A 16,365-nucleotide genomic window follows, 5' to 3' on the forward strand; every position below is an offset into this window, starting at 1 on the left:
GTGAACAAGGGAGTGAGAAGCAGGTTTTTTGCATGCAGATTGTTTGAACGATCGGAATGCCTTGCCTGAGAGTTTGGTGTCTGCAAGTAATTTGAATGTGTTTAAGGTAAAGTATGATGAGCTGTGTTTATAACAAAGGGCCCTTCTAGATGAGTCTTTGACTCCATAGGGTCTTAGAATAATAATAATAATATGCATGATAAAGAAAACCAAAAACCTTGATGTCATAGAAACAGAATAAAGCAGTTTTCATTTAATTAGTTTTATTAATGTATATTCTATAATAAAACATTCTTTTTATTTCAGTCCTTTATTTTAATGAAAACATAAGCATTATAATTAAAACACAATCCAAGTATTTCTGGTACAATACCAAAAATTTAAGACATACTTTGCTTGTTTGAAAATATTTAAATAACTGCTATATACCTGTAAATGTTCTTCTATATCTTTCCTGTCATATGTTATACCACTTGGTGTTATTACAGGTTCACGCATTATCTCAAAACTTATTTTTCCACATAAATAGTCTGGTACATCTCTCTTCTGAAATAAGACAAACAAAATAAATTCCTGTGCAAACCTTTGAAGAAAATTGTTTAAATCATCAAATTAAATTTCTAAATTATTATTTTTATTAGTAACACAGATCTCCTGGAATCTAAAGACTCAGTGAGTCTTTAGATTCACTGTTACACACAAAGTCCATGAAACTGACTGTGCTTTAAACTCATTCAATGTATCTGCATTCACCACAATGCCAGGCAAAGCATTCCACTCACCAACCACTCTCCATGCAAAGATTCCACTCCTTATGTCCTTGTTCACACTCTCCTCATACAACTTTCAGGTATGTCCCCTTGTTCTACTCTCTCCCACCCATTCTACAAAAAATTTCTTCCACATTACCCTGGTAACAACCCTTTACTTCAAATATCTCAATCATATCTCCTCTCTTGCTGCTATTCACAAGGCTTTGGAAACTGCATTCCCTCAATCTTTCCTCATATCCCACACCCGAAAGATTTGTTATGACCTTAGTCAGCCTCTTCTGAACCCTTTCCAATATATCTTCATCATCATGAAAACAAGGAGACCAAATCTGTGCACAATAATCCAGACAAGGCCTTATACAACAGAACCTTTTTATTTCTAAAAGTTAAGGTCCTCTGCATCATTGCCATAATCTGATGTGATGTCTTCACAACTTGTGCAATGTGACCTCTGAATTTCAGATCCTTATCCACTACCACTCCAAGTCTCTTATCTCCTCAACTTCCTCCCAAATTTTCGTGCCACGTGTATACTTTGCTTCCCATTGTTGCCTACCAAATTTCAAAACCTTACACTTGGCAATATTGAAATGACATTTCCATACTGTTGCCTATTCATACAATCTATTCTGTCCTCCTGTAAGGCCACAAAAGTCTGTTCAATTCCTCATCACTCTCTCCCCAGTTTTGCATCATCTGCAAATGGCTGTATACCTAGTTAAACCTATCCTAACATCATTAATATACAGATTAAATAACAATGGTCCCAAAACTGAGCCTTGCAGCATGCCACTAGTGATTTTCCTCTTTCGAGATAGTGTCCCTACACACACAACTTGCTGATACCTATCCGATAGCATTCTGTAAAATCTCAATGTAGCTTAAAAATACCAAAGTGCTTTACATCGATTTTTTACATAGGTCAAGTCCCATGAGAACTGTAAATAACCTTGTTTGTTTCTATGTATATTTTGCTAAATATTAATGTAGTTAACCCTGTGGGAAGTGAATGTATTTACTGTTTTAACGTTAAAAACATAGGCAATGCTTTGCCATCGGAACTTTGTATATAATTATGTGTAAGAGCACAAGAAAGTTGATTACTGGTTTGTGTATGAGAGAATTGCTTACAAGCTCTACACTAACACCTTTAAAGTTAGTATCTAAGAGTTCCGCTAGGTTTAGAGAAGTTTCTGCGCCCCGAAAGGACAAGAGAAGTATCAAAGAGGTCCGCTAGTTTTAGACAAGTTCCGTGCCCAGCAAAATACGATCAAACGAATGCACAGAGGAGAACAAAGAGTGGGTCAAACTTAAAGGAAGATGAAAGAGTCATGCCGAATTCTTCGGGGTTTACTACCTTTAGTGCAAGGTCCCAAGATCAGAGAATAAAAGGAAACTGAGCTGAGCATGAGGGGCTTCCAATCATCAAGAGAGAGTCATCAGAAGTCGGAACTAGAGGCTGTCGGAACCAGGGCAGAAGCGAGCTGCAGACCATAAGCGGAGTCCAAACCAGAGCAATGGGAGCAGAGAATGAGGAAAGATAAGATCCCAGTTACTAAAGCAGGAGAGCCGAGATCCAGGTGCTGAGAGAGCAAAAGGCAAAGCACTGTTACCAAAGAGAGCCAGATCAGTCATCGGCGATTAGTAGCAGAAGTGGTGGCAATTAGAAGCAGAAGTTCTCGAAGTAAGGATCCAGAGGAGAATTTGCCCGTATGCTGAAACCTCTTGTATATGTGCTATTCGAGTACTGCAGATTGCAGTCAAAAAGCTCGCTAATATCCCAAAGTGATACCGCTGTAGCAAGATACTCCTGAAGGAAGCCTAAAACTTAAGATGAAAGAAAAGCCATAAAGAATTTAGTAAAAGACTCTTGACTGAATGTGCAATACAGAGCCTCTGTAAGTTACTTCCCTTTGTATATGTACATTTTCTCTTATAATTTAGGAGATATGTTGTATATGGACTGTTAAGAATTAGTTTAATAGTAATAAGAAGTGTCCATAAGAGTGTCAACTGGCATGTTAGAAGTTGATATCTTCTAATTTGTAAAAATAACCTCTTTGCGAGTAAACTAGAAGTTTAATAAGTTGAATTTGTAAGCAGAGAGTAAATAAGTTTTAGAGTTAAAGAGATTATTTAGTGTTGAAGTGAAAGGGTTCTAATCTTATGCTAAAGATTTTTTAGATGAGTAGAGAAAGCAATCTCCCTGTCGTTTGATTCATGTATATTTCATATTAATGTAAATAAACGTGTTTTAATTATTTGCTAAGAGTGCTGCCTGATCCTTTATTTTACAACTGCACTGTTCCTAAATAAATCACACTTGTGAACGGGAAACAAAAAAGGCATGAAAAGCGCAGCTTTATTACTTAAGAACCACAACTGTTTATGTAAACTTTGTTAAAGGAAGTTACTTTGTTAAAGGAAGTTATTAGGAAGTTAAAGGAAGCTAGTGAGAGAGAGAGAGAGATCTACTGGAAGTTTTATTGAGTCTTATGCCGAATATTTGATATACTGATGGCGCAGTCTGACAAATAAATTTTTCAGTATTCATAGGCATACAACAAATAAATATGGAAGGTGGATAAACATAATATATAGTAGAGTAAGTGAAAAAGGTTACAAGAGAGAAAGTGCGCACTGATAATTAGAAAAACGGTATATAAAGTATAGAGAAAAAACATTTTAAATAATAGCAACAAACAGCATATTATTACAATGGCACAGCAGCGACAGGATAAAATCCACAGTAATTAAAATAGAAATAGTGGATTGGAACAGTTTTGTAAATAAAGAACAGGCAAATAAATAGAAGTTGTATATATATTTAGTGTAAGAAAATATTTTTGAACCATGAATGTCAACAGTGGTAATTTGGAAGCCACTAGTTCTAACGAGATAGGGGAATGTAGAATTTTTTAGAACTGTAAATCCTCACCTCATAATCCCCCAATTCTCTGGAGAGGACTACGATGATGTGTTGTCTTTCTTCAAGTTTGTAGAAGAGCTAAGGAATGTTGGAAACTGGTCGGCCTTTCAGCTTCTAATAATACTTAGGAAATAAACTGATTGGAAGGGCGAAGAATTTTTTGTATTCCTCTCCCATCTTGAGAGACACTCTGGAATACAATAAATTCAAAGACATCCTAATATCTCAGTTTCCCAAAGTTAAAAGCGTGGGTCCAAACCTGTGGAGGCTGCAAAAATGTAAACAAGAGAAGAAAGAATCCATCACAGATTATTATAATAGATTGCTCACTTTGGCTAATAGCTTGAGCATGTCTAGTGAGAAAAAGAGTCACTTTGATTGGGCTGTCTTCAACCAATTCAGGTTAGGAGTAAAAGAGGAGTATAAAGAGACGGCATACAAAAGGAAGTTAAACACTTTGGAAGAATGCTATCAGGCAATTAAAGAAAAAGAGGAAAGGCTAGGTGATCTGCATCCCACATCTAGTGCCAGCCAGATACACAACATTACATAGGTGTCAGATCCAAAGAGTGAGATTAAGAAAGAGAAAAATCTAGTTAATCCCAAAGGGAACTTACCAGTCAGAAACAAAAGCCCAGGAAAACTACAGAAATCTTCCAATATGAAGTATGAAGAAAATTCGTAAAGGGTATCCAGTAAAGCGTGAAGTGAAGCGGTCAATGTAGGTAGATATCTGACGAGATACTGAAGTGGTTAAAGTAGCATACCAGCAAATTGGTAAGGTGAAAACTTTATGTCTTTTAACTAATGGAATTGAATAAGAAGATTTATTGTATGTGCTACTAGAGACTCTTTGAACTGTTAAGTGATAGATTTAAGAAAGAAATAGGATATTGTCTCATGCATACCTTAAGAGAGAGTGATATACAAGAGTTCTTAATTAGGCCTGAGATATATGTAAATTGAATAAGATTTGTCAGAGAAGATTGTGATTGGAATTTGATATATGTTAAGAATGAGATTTGATTGAGTAGAGTGATACAATGAGACTAAGTGATAAATGTTATTAATTAGGTTTCTCAGATAGAAATTTATGGAAGGGATAAGTAACTGTATGTAAGAGTACTAATGCTGTACCTAAATTTTATTGAATGATTAACTCAGTATTTCAAACCGTATTATACGTATTCTACTTGCAATAAAAATGTTTTGTTTAACTATAAATGTTGTCTTGCCTGTACTTATATCCTACTGCACTTGCTCATAAAATATAGCGAACCTCAAAAGGCAGGAAAATTAGACATTATCAGGTCATGACTGCAAGTTTGGAAAATTATAGCTGAGAAGAGCGAATGCTGACTGTGTTCTGACTTCTTGATCATACATGCTTTGTATAATCTAAGATTTAGGGTGGCGTAGCGTAAATAAATAAATTTTCTCTGAGTTTAATTAAGGAGATGGAACCAGTGCTAAGACAAAGAAATAGGCCTCCGCCATTTGCATTTCTTTGTCTCACAAAACAATAGCCTCACTCTTGTCAGAGATTTTGGCCTAAGTAATAAGTATATTGAGATAGAAGTTAAAAGATAAATGATATTAAAAGGGTGATTTGAAAGTAATAAGTAGGAATTATTGAAAAAAAGATACATTAGTGTGATTTAAGCTTACAAGAGATAGAAAGGGCCTTAAAACATAAGAGGATGACACAACAATTGCTCTGTAATTTCTGCGGTCTCTTTTGTCTCCTTTCTTGTATATTGGGATGATCTTTCCAGTTCTCAGGTCATCTGGGATCTCTCCTGTTTGTAGCATTTTATCAAATAGGGTTGTTAAATATTCTATTGATGTGCTGCCTCCATATGACCACAGTTCAGTAGGGATAGTATCAAAGCCTGGTGCTTTATTGTTTTTCATCTGTTTTATTGCATATCTAACTTCTTCTTGTAAAATTTTTGGGTAGTCGTTATTTTCTTCTATTGTTGGCATTGTAGCTTTGTTTCCTTGGTGAAAGATAGTCTTAAAATGGTTTGACTAGATTTTTCTTATATCTTCAATATTCCCAGTTTCAGTCATCTTGTTGTTTATCATTGTTACTGCTTTTGCTGAGAATTCCTTTGTAATTTCTCTTACAGTATCATGGAAGACTTTTAGGTTGTTTCGTGGGTATGCTTCTTGGCATTTCTTAGCTTTTTCTTCTAACCATTTTTCTTTGGCCTTTTTGCATAGGTTATCAACTTTATTTTTTAGTGCTTTGTATTTTTTCTATTCTCTTTATTGTTTTGTTGGTTTACAAATATCTTGACCTCTCTTTTCTTCTATTGTAGCTACGATTTTTTGGGTTATCCACTGTTTGTTTATTTTGGGTTCGGTACCTAGAGTGGCTTTTGCAATTGATAACACTGTTTCTTTTCCTTCTTCCCAGTATTTTCTGCTGTTCTGGAAGATGGAGGGTTTCAATTTCAAGCACATCTGTTCTACAAATCAAATTCTGCTCGAGTTATCTTTTATTTTTGATAGGTTGATGTTTTCATCTTTTCTGATATTGTTTTTCCTATTGAATTTTATCTTCACTTTGGCAGTTAATCGTGGTCAGTGTCGAAATCAAAGCTACTTAATGTTCATACATTATTTACTGATCTTATCCATTGTTTGTTTATGATAATATAGTCTATGCAGTTCTTTATATTACCATCTGGGGATGTCCATGTATATTTATTATTAGGACATTGATAGAACAATGTGTTTGTAATCATTAGATTGTTTGCTTTACAGAAGTGGAGTAATTGTTCTCCTCTGTCGTTAAGCTCTCCATATCCAAATTTCCCCATCACATCTTTTTTGTCTGTTGTGAACTGTCCTATTTTAGCATTAAAGTCTCTCATCACTATCATGAGTTCTCTATTTTTGGAATTATCTATTTCCTGTTGTAGTTCTTCATAGAAATTTTCTATTTCTTCCTCTGAATGGTTATTGTCTGGTGCATATATCTGGATTATTTTAATTGTTTGACCTTTTTCTTTTGCTTAAGTTTGGCTGTGATTATTCTAGGAGACACCGGTTTTATTTCAATTACTGAGTATGTAAGTTTCTTCTCAATTAATAACACAACTCCTTCTCTGTGTATGTTATCTTTTCTTACTGAGAAGTATAGTCTTCCTTCTGGTAAATCTATGAATCCATCTCCGCACCAATGTGTCTCTGATAAACCTAAAATATACTCCATTTCAGTCTTTTTAAATTTTCCTGGACTAATTGCAATTTTCCAGGCCGGTATAGTGATTTTATGTTGAGGGTGGCTATGTGTTTCACGTCCTTGGCTGACCACATTGCTGATTTCTCATCTACTCTATGTGGTCTCCGAGTAGGCACGTCGGCTGTCCCATATGCAATAGCACTATCTCGGTTTGTAGACTTTCTCCAGCTCATGAAAGTTACTGGCATAATAATGTAGCCAGCTTGCCATGCCTCTGCTACATCCTTCGGTCCATGGCTCTTTATTCTTTATTCAGAGCAACCCATTTGGGTTTCCCCAATCTGCCACCAGGGGATACAATCTCCCCCAGGCATACAATTATGCATAATGATAATTATAATGTTACAAGTAAAAATCAAATAGAAACAAGAAGAGAAGAGAGTGTTACTGAGACTGTTCAGACTATGAGATTAATGGAAACAGACTGGCTGGTGTTAATAAGCATAGAATCTCTCTATGTTCATTAGGTGGTAGACAATTTTTTTTTTACCATGAGACCACCATCTTGCTTATTGGAGGTCTGAAGTGGCATGAAAAAGTTTGGTCTCTAGAACAGGGTTCATGGATTATCTAGTCCATCCACAGCATTAAAAATGTATGATAAGTTTTTAATTTTTTATAGGTGGGATTTATATAAATCTCACCTAAAAATCTCATCACAAAACAAAAATGATTGCTATCTTAATTGTTATTCATCTATACCAGGGGTCGCCAAAGTCATTTGCCCATCGACCCCTTCAAGCGTTTCTTGATTTTTTATCGACCCCCTATATTTTACTATTACGTAATTATAATAGGACAAGCAAAAAAACACGCTTATGTGAGTTTTTAGATTGTTTATTTTATAGTTACAGTGTTTATTGTATGTATAATATAGTATATATTATTATATTACTATTACTACTACTATTACTATCACTAGTAATATCACTGGTATTACTACCAGCGCTGCTCAACTCTTCAACATAGAGAAGTTTAGTTCATGAATGAATAACAATTGAATTATAATATGTATGTTGATGAATTTTAGAACATTAATGCTCACTTATATGTCGATGCACAAAAATGAGACTGGGATCGAATGCTTGTAAGTATCAGTAAATAAGAACCACGCACGTGTTGCAATCTCATTCCCACTGCGCCGGCTGGCAGGAACCACCAACTTCCGTTTATTGGTAAATACATCATTTTAGCCCACTTGATTGGCCTCAGTAACTATTTTCATGACCTTACTCCATCTTACAGGTCTATTCATGGACCTGTAAGACAGAGGTAATCCAAGTTAACAGAAGTAAATATTACCCATACAATGATGTCTTATATTTTTCTGTCAACCCCCAATAGACCCCTGATCCCGAATCGATCCTTAACAAAGGGGTCAATATCGACCCCTTTGGCAACCACTGATCTATGCAAATCACATTGTGAGGTAAATGGCATAAAACCTGTTATCAAAATCAGATATAACTCTCTCATCTCTTTATTATTACCTGCCACCTCTTGAAGTTCAAGGGCGTCACTCCACAATACATGAATTATTATCAGCCAAATCATCCTCACTCTCACTGTATCATTAACTGTCCATTATCTGATATTTTGAGTTGTTAACTGTGTGTATGTGTGTGTGTTCTCTGGCCAATTTGCTTGTATGCAGGATAAAAAAAAATATACGAGTTCCCTGGAGGAAAAAACCTGATAGCTCCATAGGAGACTGGCTAATTCACCTTGATTTGAGAAGGTGAGTGATGAGATGAATCTTCATATGCTTTTTCAATTGAAGATGAGTCAGCCAATCTCATTGGAAGGAAGCAGGATTTTTTTTTCTATAGGAAAGATTAATTAAAATGAGTATGGGAATGACAAACCCAAGGTACCTGATGCTGGACCATGACTTACTTCATGTAATATATATCTGTTATTTTATCTGTAGACTTGTCCCTACCCTTCTTTCTTTCTTTTCTTCTTGCTCCTTCCTCCAATGCTGTTCGAGTATTCGAGGGCTAGGGGTGAATCTTTCCTAATTTGCTATTTCTTTTCATCTTATGTAGTGCGAGTCTTGCCTTCTTTCCTAGGTATTTGCCTCACCTAGTAGTCTGAAGTCCCAACCCACCCAGCCAACGTGGGATGAATTGGAAACAAAAACTCCCAGATATGCAGAAAGGGCCTTTGCAAACAATGACTTTTTTTTTTTTCTTACAGTGACTTCATTCCAAAATGCTAATATGGTTGTGTCTTATAATACCTCTCATGCTGCATCAGTTGTCAAGCAGAATAATCAGAGCCACATTAAGGGCTCAGGCAGAGGGTACTGTTCAAGAAGTATATTACAGTCTCTACGAGTTGAAATCGATAAAATAAGTCAGTGATATTGTGAACAAGGAATATGGAAGGTATGGGATGAGGTGAACTTTACATATGCACATGGAAAGCATGGTATCTACAGATGGGTACTCTTGATATTGTCTATAGAGATGGAGAGGTATAAAATTGACATCCTGAGAATTACAGAGACCAGATGGAATGAAAAAGGTCATTTCAAAAGACAGGATGCTAAGCTAATTATTTATTCAGGAGGTGACTCAAAGCATCATGGGGTGGCTGTGGTACTGAAGACAGTTCAGGCAGGAGCCCTTCTTGGTTATAATCCCATTAACGACAACAAACTTTGTACTAGACTTAAGGTTTATCCTACCAAAGTGTCAATTGTGGTAGTTTATACACTCCACATAGATAGGCCTGATGAAGAGAGTAAGGAATTCTATGAAAACCTATAGAATGTTTGAGACTGCTTGCCTACCAAAGAGGGATGTACTTTGGGAAATAGTATGAGAGCTAAGCCTGAGTGTGGCATTTTTCGTCTAGGTGAATGTAACATAACACCTGTGGTGAAAGAGTGTTATAATTGCCCATGCTAATAGATTAGTTATTACCAATACCTGTTTCTAGAAACACCCACAACTAATTTAACTTGGACATTAACATTGATAGGTCAAGGCACTAGATTGATTATATCATGACTTTCCAAACGTGGAAGATAAGCATCTCTTGATGTGCATACTTGTCCTGGAGCAGACTGTGGTACAGATCATCAGCTAGTAAGAGCCAAAGACTGAGACTCCAAAATTTTCCAAGTCAGGTCCATCTCACTAGAGTGGATGTCAGAGTAATCACTAGTGGGTTCACAGAAGAAACATCAACTTGATTGGATATCTTTTGCATACTAGTGAGGAGAACTCACCTGAAATGCTCTAAGAAGGAGTCAAGGTTTCCTTAAATACAGCCAAGAAGGATCTAGGCTGAAGTGGAAGAGAAAGAGACCCATGGATATCAGATTCAATATGGAATCTAATCGAAAGAAGGCAGTTGGAGAAACAAAGAGACACAGGAACTGAAGTATATAGGAGATTACATAGAGAAGTCAGAAGAGCCATCAGGCAGGACAAAGAAAAATTTTGTGCTAATAAATGTGAAGAGACAGAGTTCAAGATGACGAAACACAGTTATAAAAGGATGCTTCACATTTAATTCATGACCTAAAACACAAGTTTAAGCACAAATTGAATATTTTCTTAGTTGTCTACATAACACCAAAACATGGTATGAATGCAAATTTAAGGAAGCCAGTGAGATCATTATCAACCACCCCAATCTAAACAATAATGATGGTCTAAAAATTCCATACATATGGAAGGCATATATTCGTCCCATGAATCCTTCCTCTAAGAACGACTATAAATAGGACTGTAGAAAAATCCAGGATCCTAAATATAAAATAACTCAAAAAAATAAATAAAAAAATAGGACATCACTATTAAAGAAAAAATCTGTAAGAAAGAATGTTTATTCATGTTGTAATTTATAAATAATTTTTTAAATCAAAAATAATAATTGTAATAATAGAAATAGGACATCACTATTACTGGAAGGAAAACTATCTGTAAGCAAGAATGTTTATTCATGTAATCATAAATTAAATCTAGCTTGATGTAATTTTTTTTTTTTTTTTTTTTTTTTCACTAGAGGTCATGCCAGTGAGTAGCATGTGATCAAATCATTGTTTCTCTAGCTTTCAGTTTGAAATGTAACGCAGCTTGTCTTGTATATTTATGTATGCTCCAGATAATGATCTTAATATGAAGATCAAAACGTCGGGATAATAAAAAGAGTTATTTTAACACGGTTGTAGAATCCATAATTTCAAAAATGAACACAAATTGAATGTTATCAAAGACAGGAATGGAGCAGTACTAACAAAAATAGGTGGAAAAGAGTGTGGCTAGGAACTGTTCAGCAGAGAGGATAAGTCCTCTCATCAGGAAAATTTCAATCTGGAATCTAATCTCCTCCACTTAGGATGTGGTTGAAATAAAAGAGTTAATTAAGGCCACACAGGGGATGGAGATATAAGAATGTTTCATAGGTTGATTACAAGAATATGGGATTCCAGGATTAGACACTGGAAGTTGGTTTTATCTTGTTACATAAGAAGGGCACAATATATTAGGGATTGAAAGAACTACAGAACTATTTAGCTTAATCCCTCATACAAGCAAGATTTTATAATTAAAGATCATTCTAAATAGGATTGAGGCCAAAGTTGAGACAGATATGCCTGAGGAACAAGCAGGTTTTAAAAAGTAAGGGTACCAGAGATCAAATCCTTTGTATTAGACAGATCACTGAAAAGTATAAGAATTTAGACTCCCTATGATAATGTGTTTCATAGACTACTGTAAAGCTTTTGACTGTGTTCAGCAAGCGAAACTATGGGAAGTAATGAAAATAATAGGTTTTCCTGAAGACATCATCAAGTTGATAGCTAGCTTGTACAGTGAGCAAGAAGCCAGATTAAGAACAGGTGTTGGATTAGCTGATTGCCTCAGGTAGGCATGAGAGTTAGGCATGGATGCCTACTTTCTCCTCATCTGCTTATTGTCTATGTGGAGGAAATCATGCAAGTAGTATTGCATGAGCTAAAGATAGGAATAAGGGTAGGCAACAGATTGATCAGTAATTTGAGGTATGCTGATGATACAATACATTCCTTTGTAATGACAAGGAAGAACTAGGACAAATCCTTGACAAAGTTAATGTCAGTAAGAACAGAGATCTTCAGCAAAATCCTAACAAGACAAAGATTATGGTTCTTGAAGGAAATAGAGACAGGAAAGCTCCATCATTAAGATGATTGTTTGAGAGCTTCAATTTTTACCCAAAGAATCAAAGATAACAGAAACTCAACTTTCTAAAGAATACAACCTTGGCAACTTTAATGCAACACTGAAGTCATAATGATCTCTACGAGTTGAAATCAATAAAAATACTGAGGCGAAATTATAAACTATGTAAAAAATCCTGAGATGCTTGAAGCATCTCAGGAAATGAAATGAAAAAAAAAAAACCTTTGGATAATGTTTTTTCAGTGTTTCACACAATAATTACAAGTTTAAAAAAGAGCATTCATTTTTTGAATATGAAATTATATAGCTATTACATCATCTGAATACCCCCCCCCCCAAAAAAGGGGGGGATTAACAGAGTAGGTCAACCTCTCCAATTTGCTCAACATAACTTCTTTCAGTGTGCTTGCTTCTCCAGACCCAGCAAGACAACAAGGAAGAACATTAAGATAAAAGGAAAAGAGAACTGATTTTCTTTCATTTGCAATATAAACAGGATAAGTTTTCCATTAAGGTTTAAGGATTGTGACTTTTCAGGTGAAAGTTGTGGTTGTTTTGAATTACTGATGAAGAAACAAAGGCTATGAAACCATTTATATTATGTCTGTGCATGAGTTCTAGCCTGTGTGAGATAACGAAACCCTGAGTTTCATCCCAGAAACTTGGAAGGAAACTCAGGTTTTTTATTATTCCTATCACCTCTGTAAGATACTGGTTAACCCCACTTATAAAATTCTTTACATCCTACACAAACTTCACACCCAGATCTTTCAAACCAAAGGAAATCAATTTTTGTTGAAATTTTTTTTTTTACTTTTTTATACTATGAATTAAAGATGCCAAGAAATTATATTCTTGGTTTAATCTTTGATCCAAATGTAAGTAAACAATATTTGCATGTGAAGTATCTTGACAACTGGGCTACTTCTATGTAGCAGCTAATGACTTCATTTCAGTTGTTTTAGTATCCCACATTGCAAAGCACATCCTTTCAGATGTGTATAATGCACTGCTCATTATGGGAAGGGCCACTACCCAGATTGGTTTCGACCTTTATTGAGGTCTCATCAGTGGGAGCCAGACCCAGAAGAGATACCAAAGTTGAAGCAATAGCTGAATAAAGGAACCTGTTGATGTGATTTTGAACAACTGTGGTCTCTGAAGAAATCAATGTGAAGAAAGCTGTTTCAAAAAACAGAAGTGGCTGGCATGAAAGTAGGAGGATGAGCCACTAGTCCAGCAAGTCTGAGTTGTGATTAGACGTTGACAAGCACCTGCTTAGGTTTTAAGGTTTAAGGGAGAGAAAGGTAGAGGAATGATAGTAGTCAGCTCAGCACACCAATGCCTTAGGAAAAAACTCCTCTTCTAAGTAGAAGAAAGAAAATAATTAGAAAATTTTTTAAAGTTTCAATGATATTTTATTCAAAAACAGTGTGAAATTTATGCATATATAATTAAGCAGATTTATATTTCACATGAGTAGAAAACTAGAGAATATTAATGTTTTTAGCATTAGCTTCTATTATTTAGACATTGTTATTATTTTTAATTAAATAACAACAAATCCCAATCTGAGGCCTGATAATGGGCATATTACTGAAAATCATCATTCACAATTTATCTATTAAGTAAATTTAAAATTTTGCAGATGAATTAATTTTACTTACTCTTCTCCTTTCATCAACTTTGGAAAATAAAAGATTCACTTCAGATATGCATCTATCCTGAAAAAAACCGAAAACATCAATTTTTTTTTTTTTTAATCTCACAATGCTATTTAACATCAGTTAAAAACACATAAAAAGATGAAAAGTATAACTAGCAAAAGTGCAAGGCTATACTTATGAGATAAGCACACATAGTATACTTAGAATAAGCAAAGTAAACACACTCTCACATTAAAAACTATTAAGTTCTTGAGTGTTTCTGGATGGATTATTTTTTCTAAAACATTGGGCAATTTTTTTAAAAAATTAAATTATTTGAAACACGAAAAGCTAGTGATTTTGAAAAGTCAGAGGGATGAAAAAAGGAAACTTATCAACACTAATCCTGATTATCTGTTCAAGAGGCTGCTTAAGGATCAAAGCTAGATAACTTAGAGGAGCCCTCATGTTTTAAGGAATGTGGAGAATGACCACTTTTTTTTTTTTTAATTTTTTTTTTTTAATATAAGGTCCAATTCTCACCTTTTTGTGATTTGCCCCATTAGTAGGTACCACTTGGATAATGTAAGAACAAGGATAAGTCAAATTTGGGGCTTAGCCAACCAAAATGCTATTCATTATTGACTAAAACCAAAACACAACGATGATACAACAAGATGAAAAGTCATACTGACTGGGGCATTGTCTAAGTAAAAAAGGCTCCCAATTTTCATCAGAGAACCAAACAGCAGAAAGTCAGCTATCGGAACAAATCCAAACTTGACATCAGCAGAACTCAAAAGAACATAATTGGTGTTATTGAAGAAAGAAGAAAAAATGAGAGATTCTTCTAATAAAGACAAGATTTCCTATTCAGGTAATGAATCAGGTAAAGGAAGGAGCAGCAATAGCCTTCAATACCAAATACAATGATAATGTTCTTGAATTGAACGTCAGGCAACATTGAGAAGACTGATGTGGGCAAACATCAAAATGAGACTTATTTGTGCCTATGTGTTTTGAGATTGTCTCTATAAAGATTATTTTTATACTCAGCGTGTTTAGTATTTACACAAGGATTTAACTCCAACTGGTGCAATGACTTTTAACTGTTTCTTTTAGAATCCGAAAAATCACCGACTCAAGACCAAATACAAACAATATATACATTTCATAAAACTAAAACAATATATACGCACTTTAAATAAAATTACATAACTACAAAAATAACTGGATCCAAGGCCTTCTTAAATAAATCTACACTTTAGAGATTTTCTTATCCAAAAATATCAAAATCACCCATTCTCTGACTCATTCTATTACTGAATTGTATAACATATACTTAATACATCTACTAGACTAAACACCTTGTTTTCACACAAACAAAATGTTCATAGTCAGTTTCTTTGTTAGAGCCTTTTTGTGAAAATATATCTCCCTTCCTCCTGTCTCACTGAAGTATAAATATTTCTTACCTTTTGCAGTTCTATTTGATGCACAATTTACTGTACCAGAGGAAAAAAGTTTCTTCTACTACTTCAAAAACAACATATCTTAGTTGAGCTAATTCTATCGCCTTTTCCAATAGAAATAACAAACAGATCTGGAGTCCTTAAGACAGATGAAACTTTCCAATCAGCGTTTCCTCAAACATTCAATTAGAACATCGACTGCAATATCTTCTTTTATTTACTAAACACTTGATGACAGACTCAACTACAACAGTTTAAAGACTCACAGTTCTATGATTCCTTTTCAGAATCTTCTATTAATATTCTTACGACTGTCATGTATAAACTTAAAAACTTTCTAACAACAAAATTTCTGTGGTCTGTGTTCTTAAACTTCCATTAGCTCTCTCCTGTTTACCTTGTTACTCCAGAGCCTCCGTAGCTCAGTCAGTATAGACGAAGTCCTTTGGTCAGAAAGACCTGGGTTCAATTCCAGTCCATGACATGAGGAATCTTCTATTAATATTCTTATGACTGTCATGTAAAAACTTAAAAACTTTCTAACAACAAAATTTCTGTGGTCTGTGTTCTTAAACTTCCATTAGCTCTCTCCTGTTTACCTTGTTACTCCAGAGTCTCCGTAGCTCAGTCGGTATAGACGAAGCCCTTTGGTCAGAAAGACCTGAGTTCAATTCCAGTCCATGACATGAGGAATCTTTATCTGGTCTCTTTCGACTAAAGGTGAGTTAGCCAGTTTCATACAGAGGTAGAGGATTTTTTCCACCCGGAAACTCGGGTTTTTCGTCCCTCAGAACAGGCACGGCAGCCTGTGAACACACACACACATGGATCTACATTATAAAATACATACCTAATCCCTCACTAGGATGGCTCAACCAGTCCTAAGGGACAATCGAGAAATGGAGGTAACCCCACACAAATAAATAAAACCTCATTATTCCGATACAAAATGCTCTTTCTGTCAGCTGTCAATCACCCATCACACTCCTCAGAAAGCATGTGCACTCCATGTAAGTGATAAGCAAGAAGTTATGTATGATGGCTGACATGTTGTTTCCGTTATGGTAACAAGAATGTCTTTATAAAACACAACACTTAATAATTTTAAACTA

The 16,365-nt window shown here is 35.1% G+C and overlaps 1 protein-coding gene across 1 annotated transcript in view; it reads right to left on the bottom strand.

Annotated features, from left to right (window-relative positions):
* The window catches only part of STUB1 (STIP1 homology and U-box containing protein 1), a 124,268-nt gene that overhangs the window by 11,370 nt on the left and 96,533 nt on the right, over positions 1-16,365 (bottom strand). The window contains exons 5-6 of the mRNA XM_090411022.1: positions 13,803-13,859; positions 430-546 (exon numbers count right to left, since the gene is read on the bottom strand). Of these exons, the coding sequence (XP_090267148.1) occupies positions 430-546; positions 13,803-13,859 (174 nt within the window). The remainder of the gene's footprint in view (positions 1-429; positions 547-13,802; positions 13,860-16,365) is intronic.

Source organism: Typopeltis vanoorti, chromosome 21 (genome assembly GCF_054136105.1).
Source record: "Typopeltis vanoorti isolate ZY-2024b chromosome 21, IOZ_Tvanoo_1.0, whole genome shotgun sequence".
NCBI classification, from domain to species: Eukaryota; Metazoa; Arthropoda; class Arachnida; order Uropygi; family Thelyphonidae; genus Typopeltis; species Typopeltis vanoorti.